Raw genomic sequence first — 12,324 nt, forward strand, 5'->3', positions numbered from 1 at the left:
TAGCAATATCGCAACCATCAGTCAGCCGTGCCATAAACCAAACCATCAACGCGCTCTCTGGACCACATATCATACAACAGTTTATCCGGTTTTCTTTGGACAATCAGTAACTAAACAGAATCGAAGCCAACTTTATGGCAATTGCAGGCAAATGCAATGTGGTTGGTGCTATTGACGGGACGCATATCAAAATAATTGCGCCATCAATAGACGAGGAAGTGTTTGTCAATCGAAAGAAAGTCCACTCCATCAACACGCAGGCTGTTTTTGATGCAAATTTGAACATTCTTGATGTTATTGCAAAGTGGCCTGGATCTACCCATGATTCGCAGGAAATGCTGAAGCATATTTCTTCCCATGCCCTCCGCTTCTTTTTACTGGTAACTCCAGAGCCAATTTTCCCCTTAATAATCCCTCTCCTCTCCAGCACAATCTGGGCCAGCATTAACAATTGCTCCTGGGATCAATTGGGCTTTTGCTTGCGTTTGACGGTGTCTTCACTTGTTTCACTCATCATGAAGGGGGACTTGAACGGCTGATATTTAAAGGGTTTAGATGCTGGAAGTATGCTCATTGGATAATGGATAATTGATCATTTGCAGGGTGCAAATGAATTACCTTGTGGGATTTAATGCAATTGACGTATTTGTATTGTTTGCTTTCTCTCTCTCTATTTAACGTGCATTACGTCATTATCATAGTCTGCACAAACTTGTCATCGTGCGTGTATTCTGCTAAATGTACTGTCCATTACTATTTGATAGGAGTTCATTTGTAGCCAAGGCTATTTCCTCGTTTTTCGTTGACTTGGTGGGCTTGTTTGAAATGTGGGGAGTGAAGGAGTTTTCATCAGATAACCTCATCTCCAGTCTTATAGGAAACCTTTCTAAGACTGTGAAAGAAAACCAGCAAAACTGAATGCATAGATTGAAATTTCATACAGGGAACATGACCATATTTACTTTTTGCCAGGCTATATTTTAATAAGGAAAAAATTATATACAGGTGACTACAAGAAGTAATCAACAAAAATAAAATAGTTCAAACAAGATATAAAAATAGCACAAGATCTGTTCACTTTAAATTGAACATGAAATCAACAGAAAAAATGGCCAATGGACAAGCATAAAAGATAAAACTCAAATGTGAATCTGATAAATCACAATATGGTGAAGAAAAAAACAAACAAAAAAAGAAACATTGTTAACAGTCTACAGTCTACAAACACACACTCAAAGGGTTTATCATATGAACGAGAGACTATAAAAATAAGAACTATTTATCAATATGGTAGTAAAATGTGTTAAACGTTAACAAAAAGATGTATACTGTGTAAATGCATACTATTAAACAAAGTCAATATAACATATTCTAAAAGAGCAGTTACAAAAAGAAAAAAATACTTCTTTGATTACTGTTTTAAGTGAAAATATGAGAGCGGTTCAGCAGTAATATAAGGTTTTCAAGGTTTTTAAAAACTTGAAATGTTAAAGTGGTTCCTGCACCACAAAGAAGTCATAAAAATGAAATGGTCATTTCCACACACAAGAACTTATTTATGACAAGTTACTCTTTTCAGTTAAAAAAAATGTTGGTTGGCTTTCAACAAGATTTGTAAACGTTTCCATTTATACAGTACGTCAAACACAAAACGTTCCAGTGATACGATGCAAGCTGTAAACACAAGACGTGTTAAACAGATTCAAGTTTAGAAACATGTGAGACCTGCAGACTCTTTTATTTTGAAAAAAAGCTATATCATTAATGAACAGCAGTAAAGGTACGTTTTTTTATAACTTGGGTCGCAGTTCAAGTTTGAAGTAAACTGACCTGATTTCAGCTGGAGTTCTAGCACAGCTGACTTTATTATTCTTGGTGGAGTTAACTCCATCTTCCATTGTATAACTCTCTACCATTGCTGGAGTTAGGTTTTTATCCATTAACAGAGGTTATAGACTTCTTCAAGCACAGATACTTTAAATAGCTTGGCTTTCTGTCAGAATTCTTACCCTGAATCTCCAAACTTATAGTGTTAAAGCCAAGACCTACTGCAGGTAAGACAATGACAACTCGTTAGTACTTCACACAATCCCACTTCAAAAACACACTAAAATATCCTTTCAAAGGCTTACATAGACAATTGACAAATTCCCTTGTAGTAGGCACTGATCTGTAAGTGTATGGTGCATTAAAGAGAAAGAATATCCCTCCTTTCCTCTGGGAGTGGGTGGTATGGATTTTTTTTCCATCTTACACCTCAAACACTAAAGGAGCATGTAAAGGACTGAGCACATAGCCATCACATTTTGATGGGACTGTGTACAACAGTGTCAGCATCCTTGTTGTTACAAATTTTAATTTTCATGTACAGTAAGTCCCTAAATGTTCCTGAGAATAACAATAAAAAGGTCAAACTTTCTTGTTTTCTATTTTTTTTAAACAGGTTACCAGTGTTGACTAGTTTTCGAAACAATGCCTTGCAAGGGCATATTATAAAATGAGGAAATGACTGTAAAATCACTGTACAGTGTTGATGTTAAAAAACAAGTGTTGGAGATGTTTTACTTTTTCTCTTATCTTTTTATTATTTCTCTTTTCAGAGAAGTTATTGAAGGCACAGGTCCTGAATCTAGATGATATAATTAGTCACATTGAAAGGCTGCACTGTCACCTAACTTTTATGGAATAGTGAAAAACCATAGCCAACCTGCTGAATTTGGGTTATGTATCCTCGCTGCATACTTTAAATGAAACTAGCTTTATGCATGTAAACGTAGGTCAAAGAATAAAGACAAAAACGGCTGGCATCTGGTGTTTTCTGGAACAGAATTTCAATAAAGAGCCTGGTGTATGTTCCCCAGCGGACTCTGTTGGCGAGCATAGGTTAGTGTCTATTCACAGGCAAAATAGTCCTTGAGTGGAGCAAACAGGTGCCTAATGACAGGGACGCTCCAGGACCGGCCCAGGAGTCTCTGTCTGGCCCCACGACCCATGTTGGACACATCTGTGTAGTGGACAGGAAAACCAAAAATCCTGCACAGAAAAAAAAAGTAAAATACTTTGATGCAAATAGCAAAATATAATGACTCAATGAATCACAACTGTTTCAAACAATGTGTCCATGTTTCCTGCGAACCTCTCCAGCTCAGTGCACCACAGTATGTCCTCCTTTCCATTCATGATGACTGGGAAGTGCTGGTCCTTCCCCTGTTTGATAGAATTGGAGCGTGTGGTGATGGTTCGCACCTTCCCAAACTAAAAGACAATATACGCTGTCAAACGGTAATCATTTTGCACGAAAGATCTGCAAGTGACAGAACATATTTCATTATCAGTCAGCGACTTTAATCTGTATATTAAGCACCTTTGCAACTCTGCCGTGCTCAAGACAGTCCTGGAGCTCGAGCTTGTCCATACCAGAGGCACACAGAGGCCTGCAACAATGACAAGTTATGACATTTTGATTTACACGTTTACATCTGTACATGTGCTGTAGTTTCAACACGAATACAAGAGAATAGATCAACAACATATTTGCATCACCACAGTAAAGTTACATAAAAAAGAGCATTAAACATCTGCAGCTCATCCAGAACGCTGCTGCTAGAGTTTTAACCCGGACTAAGAGATCTGAACACATCACAGCAGTTTTAAAATGTTTACATTGGCTTCCAGTCAGTCACAGAATAGATTTTAAAAGCCTGCTGATGGTTTACAAATCCCAGAACGGTTTAGGCCCAAAATACATCTGTGATCTGTTCAGAGAATATAAAGCCAGCAGAGCTCTTAGATCCAAGGACTCAGGCCAGCTGGTCCAGTCCAGAGTCCAGACTAAACATGGAGAAGCAGCATTTAGCTGTTATGCTGCAAACAAGTGGAACAAACTGCCAGTGGAGATTAAACTTTCACCAAATGTAGACATTTTTAAATCCAAGTTAAAAACATTTATTTTCTCATGTGTCTATGCATGAAATCTGCACGGTATCTTTTAACTTATCTGGACTGTTGCTAGTTTTTAAATTCATTTAAATCATTTTATTTGTTTCTCTTTATATTCTTATTTGTATTTTTAATGCTTCTTCCACTCCCTGCTGCAATGCTTTTATTTTATGTAAAGCACTTTGAATTGTTTTGTACATGAAATGTGCTATACAAATAAATTTGATTTGATTTGATAAAACCACTAACCTTAATTTCGTTGTACTTCTGTGCAATAACAATAAAGCTTTCTATTAAGTTGAGTTGTATTTCTTTGAAAAATTGGGGCTCAAGTGTTTTTGCCTACCTGTTCATGCCTGGTAAATTACCCCAAAAGTATCGGGCGCGATGGGCAGCAGAGACCTCGATAGCGTCAATCATCACCGGATTACACTACATAAAACACAAAATGATTACTTTGAATTTCATAAATTTTCATCCGTCAAAAGTGAATCAATGAAAAAATCACTAAGGCTAACAATAACTCATAACTCACAGTCATATGAAAAAGAAAGTACACCAATTTTGAGTTCTAAGGTTTTACAGATCAGGACATAAAAAAATAAAAAAAATCATCTGGCCCATAACAAGTTTTAAAATTTGGTAAATGGAACCTCAGATAAACAACAGCACGCGATATATTACACCATGTCTTACTGACCAATCTCCAAACTGTTCCTTTTATCCAAAGTTCTGGAGAAAGTCATTTCATTTTCATTTAACATGACATAAGTTTGTTGGGTAACACTAACTCCACACAGATCCAGACCCCTGTACTAAGTCGTCATTGTCATCAGTTGATCTGGGCAGGCTTCCTGTATCAATTACAGCTGTATCTGACCATGATTTCAATATATATACACAAAGTTTTGCATCTTCCGTGTAGACAGGTGGTGTAGCGGGTTAAGAAACAATTATGTGAGCTTTTCATCTGAAGCCAGTACGGGCCAGATGGTTTCACCCGCCATGTTCTTATGTATAAAACTTTAGAATTGAAAAGAGCATTCTTTCTAATTATTTAATTGTAAATCAACATTTCTTTTTTTTGTTTAGATTCTTCTGTAAATAAATGTTTGTACAGGTCTAAAATTAGACTTTAAATTGATGTCTTGAAACACGTTATCTTGGTCATGGAACAAAGATCTTTTCTTCACAAACATCTCTAGTGCTGGCAAGTGTATACTATACTTCTTTGTGACTCACCTCCAGGAATCTTGAGATGTCCCTTTTGTCATTGACCCCCATAGCAACCACGTTCTCGAACATCCAGAAAAATGGCCGATCCTCCCCTTCTCTGGGCTTGGCCTCGCTCAACAGACGGTAAAACTCAAAGAATAACCTCCCTGTACCTTCTGCAGCAATGAAACAATGTCCAGTTACATTCATCTGTAATCCTGCAGTATATAGTTTACCCCATAATATGACTTAGGAATACAACAACAGGCAGTTGTCAGTTCAGAGACAAACATTTAAAATGTTTCTATAGTAAGTAATTCTGTCAATTTCCTCAGAAAATTACAAAATGTATTTATTTAAAAAAACACAGCTCAAGTGTTTGAGAATTTCTTTTTTGTATAGGATGCCTGAGGCTTCAATAGGTTAAACAACAACAACCATTTGCTCCTCAAACACCGAGCTAAATTTGAGTCATCAGAAACAATCTTTAAACATGCTATAAAACATAAAGGTTTATAGAAGAAATAAATTTGGTAGGTACCAACCATATAGGCCTTTTCTTGCAGGATTTACAATTGACAGATCATTGCAGGGGCTTCCTCCTATCACCAGGTCAAATGGACCCCACTCCTGAATCTAAGTGATACAACAGTACCACCTTGTGTTAGACTGGTGGGGCAACAGCTACAGAATACATAAAGCAGCAAATAACACTCATTGAATCATTTTTATGTATGCATCATTGACAGTCTTACTTAAAAACATTTGGATTTTAGTTTCATGACTCATCCAGGACATTTTATTTCCCCCTTTTTTGTTTGTTTGTCAATTTAGTTTAAGCCCATAAAAATGGACACACACACAAATATTCCTGTTTAAATGCATTAAATCGTGACATTTGGGCTTCTTGACTTCTTCAGTAAAAGAGATATCAAGTATGATGAAATGATTTTTGTTGGAAAACTGTATATAGATTTTCATTTCTAGTAAACAACATTTTATAGACAGACATGTAGTGTGTGAACTTTGCTTAGTGTGATACAAAGTAATTCAAGGGAACTGTGGGAAACAGGGTGCTCTGGTCTTCCCATGCAGGAGAATGTGCAACAACTCAACACGTGAGGAACTAGATGTCCCAGTGAAACATTTGTTGCATCTTGCTCACAAGATTGTTTTACGTATGCTGATTGTAACTAAGCTGTGTAATAAAAAGAACTACACGGGGAAAGTCGGGTGGAGTCGTTTGAGCACGGGTGAAGGAGTAAGTTCTGTCACTCCGTCCGGCTCCCCTTGCAAGTAAAAATACAATCTTGTGCACTGTGTGTTTTGTTGATCACTGGGGTTGTCTTGAGTGAACTGTGTTCCAGCTGGGTTAACTTTTAGACCCAACATTTCTTGGTCCTTCGAGCCGGATTCCAACACATTGCCGTCTGCCGAGGAGGGAGAGGACACACCGAAGTCTGTCGACAGCCAGACGTCCAGGACGCCTGACAAAGACCTGGGGCGTGAATTCGTAGCCAGGCCGGTGATTAGTTGTCTGATCTTCCCTCGTTGGACGACGATTGACAGAATCCAGAGACAGCTCCAGTGACAAAACAACACTGAAATAAGGTAAGAGAGCGACTCTATAACCGCGGTTAAACGTATACGAAAGGCTACTCCGCCAGAAAGAGGTTAAAACAGGTCTCTCCGCCGTGAGGGAGAGTAAAAAGGGCTACTCCGCCAGAAGGAGGTTAAATTGGTATCTCCGCCGTAAGGGAGAGTAAAAAAGGGCTACTCCGCCAAGAAGGAGGATAAAATAGGCCTCTCCGCCGTAAGGGAGAGTAAAAAAGGGCTTCTCCGCCAGAAGGAGGATACACGTGTCTGCCGAAAGGGAGAGTAAAAAGAGTGAATGAGCAAGTGTGAGTGTGAATGCCACTAGTGGAAGCAGCAGCACGGACTGAAACCTAACGGTGTTAACGTAAATCCGTGGTCTGTTGAAGTGCACAAAGTAGTGGATTAAATGTTTTAGGTCTCTAAAAAGGCACGTTGCCTGTACGAGACGACAAGTTGACATAATGGGGGGCGGCACAAGCAAACCTGCCCTAGAAGGGGATTGTAAATATATTCAAGATTCAAGATAGTTTTATTTGTCACATACACAATCATACACAGTACAATGTGCAGTGAAATTCTTCATTGTCCTGCTACCAATAAAAAGATAATTAAAATAAAATATGAAATATGAATAAAAAATATGAACTATGAATAAAAAATATGAACTATGAATAAAAAATACAAGATAAGAATAAAAGAAAATGTATATTGTATATTAAAATTTTATATTAATATTTTGAATATTAAATGTATATATGGAACAATACTGTGATAACAGTGTTATGTGTTTGGACAAATGGGAAAAGAAATATGGGTTCAAGGGCAAATTGATAGAAGCCGATTGTAAGGCGCTGGTGGACAAACTCCGTGTGAGTGTAGCAAGTAAGAGAGGAAAGCAGAGAGAGAAAAAAAATTGCAGCTTCAAATGGCAATAGTGTGGCTCCAACAAGCTCAGAGAAGGGAAAAAAAGAAGAGATGAGACAGCGTTGCAAGCAGTGGTAGTAATTAAACCTGATGATGAAACTGGAGCCACTTCAGAATAGAATATACTAGCACATAGAATACGAAGGGCAGAAGAAGAAGAGGAAGTATTCAATAAGCCAGAAAGTTTGATGAAAACACGGTCAAAAGTGCAAAAACAAAAGCCAGAAGAGTTCGGGACCTATTTCCATGTGTTTAGTCTCAGCACCAACAGTTGATCTTTATCATCCAGCTGAGAGACTTGACAGCTTTCTGAAAGAACAGGAGTTTTTATGAATATTATTAAATTGGATTGAATTGGATTATAATTTAATTAAATTTGACTTGATTTTAACTTGTTTATTTTTTTCTATAAAATGGACTTTTGTTGTGAATTTGCTGTCCAGTCTCACCAGAAAATGAGTTATAGTAATGTCCACTTGTCATGGACATGGTGATGGGTTGACAGATCTACACGGTTGGAACTTTTAATATTCAAGGGTTGAGATTCCCATCATGCTATGCGAATGTCAAAAGTTACAATATTTATGTAGAAGTCACAGAGAGTTAAAAACATCTTAACACCCGATGCAAGGGTTAACGTGGAAGATTTCATAAACAAGCACAGGCAGCTCTGTAATTCATACAGACTGAACGGCTCAGAAATGGAAGTCATCTTTAGGAGGTGTCTGACATATGACTGGGATCGGGTCAGGGGCGAATTTACAGGGTTAGCTGCTGGTGACCAGGCCCTACTGCCCCATACTGACAATACGCAACAGAGAGATGCGGTGTATGGCCGCACAAGGGACATATTTATCAAATCAAATCAAATTTATCTGTAGCACATTTCATGTACGAAACAATTCAAAGTGCTTTACATAAAATAAAAGGGAGTGTAAGAAGCTTTAAAAATACATAAAGAGAAACAAATAAAATAATTTAAATGAATTTAAAAACAAGCAACAGTCCAGATAACTTCAAAGATATCGTGCAGATTTCATGCATAGACACATGAGAAAAGAAATGTTTTTAGACCAGTATTTTAAAAAAATAACCAAAACAGGGGTAATGGAAAAGTCACAAGAGGCCTCTTGCAACACACAAATCTTTCCAGTCAGAAAAGCAGATTCTGAGAACTGGAGAATGATACAAGATCTTAGAGCTGTGAATCAAGCAGTGGAAAGCACAGCACCTAATGTGCCTGACCCACACACACTGTTAAATCAAACTAAGGACAAAATGATGACATCTTTTCAAATACTCTCTATATCAAAAATAGTAAACCAATCCTTCCACGCAATTTATATGAAACAGCTGCAATTTTGAGCCATGGGCCTTGCCATGTCTCAACAGGAGGGATGGTTAATATGATACAGAAGCATTTTTATGCATTTGGATTTAATTCATACTCCAAAAATTTTTGCAGAGCATGTCTTATTTGTTGGAAGCACAATGCTCAGACCTAAACGTGGTCAGTTCCCGCAAGCTCAACACCCATTTCCATCCATCCATCCATCCATCCATTATCTTCCGCTGGTCCGGGGATCGGGTCGCGGGGGCAGCAGCTTGAGCAAAGAGACCCAGACGTCCCTGTCCCCGGCCACTTCCTCCAGCTCTTCTGGGGGGACCTCGAGGCGTTCCCAGGCCAGCCGAGAGACATAGTCTCTCCAACGTGTCCTGGGTCTTCCCCGGGGCCTCGTCCCAGTGGGACGGGCCCGGAACACCTCACCGGGGAGGCGTCCAGGAGGCATTCTCACCAAATGCCCGAGCCACCTCATCTGACTCCTCTCGATGCGGAGGAGCAGCGGTTCTACTCCGAGCCCCTCCCGGATGACCGAGCTTCTCACCCTATCTCTAAGGGAGAGCCCAGACACCCTGCGGAGGAAACTCATTTCGGCCGCTTGTATTCGCGATCTCGTTCTTTCGGTCACTACCCACAGCTCGTGACCATAGGTGAGGGTAGGAACATAGATTGACCGGTAAATCGAGAGCTTCGCCTTCTGGCTCAGCTCCTTCTTCACCACAACGGGCCGGTGCAGAGCCCGCATCACTGCAGACGCCGCACCAATCCATCTGTCAATCTCCTGTTCCATTCGTCCCTCACTCGTGAACAAGACCCCGAGATACTTGAACTCCTCCACTTGGGGAAGGATCTCATCCCCGACCCGAAGAGAGCATTCCACCCTTTTCCGGCCGAAGACCATGGTCTCAGATTTGGAGGTGCTGATTCTCATCCCAGCCGCTTCACACTCGGCTGCGAACCGCTCCAGTGAGAGCTGAAGGTCACGGCCTGACGACGCCAACAGAACCAAATCGTCCGCAAAAAGCAGAGACCCGATTCTGAGGTTGCCAAACCGGACCCCCTCAACGCCCTGGCTGCGCCTAGAAATTCTGTCCATAAAAATTATGAACAGAATCGGTGACAAAGGGCAGCCCTGACGGAGTCCAACCCTCACAGGAAACATGTCCGACTTACTGCCGGCAATGCGGACCAAACTCTGACACCGGTCATACAGGGACCGAACAGCCCATATCAAGGAGTCCGGCACTCCATACTCCCGGAGCACCCCCCACAAGAGTCCCCGAGGGACATGGTCGAACGCCTTCTCCAAGTCCACAAAACACATGTAGACCGGTTGGGCGAACTCCCATGCTCCCTCCAGGATCCTGCGGAGGGTATAGAGCTGGTCCACTGTTCCACGGCCAGGACGAAAACCACACTGCACCTCCTGAATCCGAGATTCGACTATCCGGCGGATCCTCCTCTCCAGTACCCCCGAAAAGACCTTACCAGGGAGGCTGAGGAGTGTGATCCCCCTATAGTTGGAACACACCCTCCGGTCCCCCTTTTTAAAGAGGGGGACCACCACCCCGATCTGCCAGTCCAGAGGCACTGCCCCCGATGTCCACGCGATGCTGCAGAGGCGTGTCAACCAAGACAGCCCCACAACATCCAGAGCCTTGAGGAACTCAGGACGGACCTCATCCACCCCCGGGGCCTTGCCACCGAGGAGTTTTTTGACCACCTCGGCAACCTCAGCCCCAGAAATGGGAGGTCCCACGTCCGAGCTCCCCAACTCTGCTTCCTCATCGGAAGGCATGTCGGTAGGATTGAGGAGGCCCTCGAAGTATTCCCCCCACCGACTCACGACGTCCCTAGTTGAAGTCAGCAGAGCCCCGCCCTCACCATACACGGTGTTGACGGTGCACCGCTTCCCCCCCCTGAGCCGCCGGATGGTGGACCAGAATCTCCTCGAGGCCGTCCGGAAATCGTTCTCCATGGCCTCCCCGAACTCCTCCCAAGCCCGAGTTTTTGCCTCAGCAACCACTGGCCAAAAAGGCCCGATAGGACTCCTTCTTCAGCTTGACGGCCTCCCTCACCACTGGGGTCCACCAGCGGGTTCGGGGATTGCCGCCACGACAGGCTCCGACCACCTTGCGGCCACAGCTCCGGTCGGCCGCCTCAACAATGGAGGCACGGAACATGGCCCATTCGGGCTCAATGTCCCCCACCTCCCCCGGGACATGGTTGAAGCTCTGCCGGAGGTGGGAGTTGAAACTCCTCCTTACAGGGGATTCCGCCAGCCGTTCCCAGCAGACCCTCACAATACGTTTGGGCCTGCCAGATCTGACCAACTTCCTCCCCCACCAGCGGAGCCAACTCACCACCAGGTGGTGATCAGTTGACAGCTCCGCCCCTCTCTTCACCCGAGTGTCCAGGACATACGGCCGCAAGTCCGATGATACGACTACAAAGTCGATCATCGAGCTGCGGCCTAGGGTGTCCTGGTGCCAAGTGCACATATGGACACCCTTATGCCTGAACATGGTGTTCGTTATGGACAATCCGTGACGAGCACAGAAGTCCAACAACAAAACACCACTCTGATTCCGATCGGGGGGGCCGTTCCTCCCAATCACGCCCGTCCAGGTCTCACTGTCATTGCCCACGTGAGCATTGAAGTCCCCCAGCAGGACGAGGGAGTCTCCCGGAGGAGCACTCTCTAGTGCCTCCTCCAGGGACTCCAAAAAGGGTGGGTACTCTGAACTGCCGTTCGGTGCATAAGCACAAACAACAGTCAGGACCCGTCCCCCCACCCTAAGGTGGAGGGAGGCTACCCTCTCGTCTACCGGGGTGAACCCCAATGTACAGGCGCACAGCCGGGGGGCAATAAGTATGCCCACACCTGCTCTACGCCTCTCACCGCGGGCAACTCCAGAGTGGAAGAGAGTCCAACCCCTCTCGAGGAGGCTGGTTCCGGAGCCCAAGCCATGCGTCGAGGTGAGTCCGACTATATCTAGCCGGAACCGCTCAGCCTCGCGCACCAGCTCAGGCTCCTTCCCCAGCAGAGAGGTGACGTTCCACGTCCCAAGAGCCAGCTTCAGTAGCCGAGGATCAGACCGCCAAGGTCCCTGCCTTCGGCTGCCGCCCAGCTCACATTGCACCCGACCGCCATGGCCCCTCCCACGGGTGGTGAGCCCATAGGAAGGGGGACCCGTGTCGTTTCTTCGGGCTGTGCCCGACCGAGCCCCACGGGCACAGACCCGGCCACCAGGCGCTCGCCGGCGGGCCCCACCCCTGGGCCTGGCTCCAGGGGGAGGCCCCGGTGA

General features: G+C 43.5%; 1 protein-coding gene across 2 annotated transcripts in view; it reads right to left on the minus strand.

Moving 5' to 3' along the window:
* Positions 1-1,030: 1,030 nt before the first annotated feature.
* The window catches only part of LOC142390033 (DNA (cytosine-5)-methyltransferase 3B-like), a 111,103-nt gene continuing 99,809 nt past the window's right edge, over positions 1,031-12,324 (minus strand). For both annotated transcript variants that reach the window (XM_075475354.1, XM_075475355.1), the window contains exons 17-22: positions 5,700-5,790; positions 5,182-5,330; positions 4,286-4,371; positions 3,365-3,434; positions 3,137-3,255; positions 1,031-3,033 (exon numbers count right to left, since the gene is read on the minus strand). In XM_075475354.1, coding sequence (XP_075331469.1) covers positions 2,892-3,033; positions 3,137-3,255; positions 3,365-3,434; positions 4,286-4,371; positions 5,182-5,330; positions 5,700-5,790 — 657 coding nt within the window. In that variant the 3' untranslated portion in view covers positions 1,031-2,891. The remainder of the gene's footprint in view (positions 3,034-3,136; positions 3,256-3,364; positions 3,435-4,285; positions 4,372-5,181; positions 5,331-5,699; positions 5,791-12,324) is intronic.

This window comes from Odontesthes bonariensis, chromosome 10 (assembly GCF_027942865.1).
Source record: "Odontesthes bonariensis isolate fOdoBon6 chromosome 10, fOdoBon6.hap1, whole genome shotgun sequence".
Classification (NCBI taxonomy): domain Eukaryota; kingdom Metazoa; phylum Chordata; class Actinopteri; order Atheriniformes; family Atherinopsidae; genus Odontesthes; species Odontesthes bonariensis.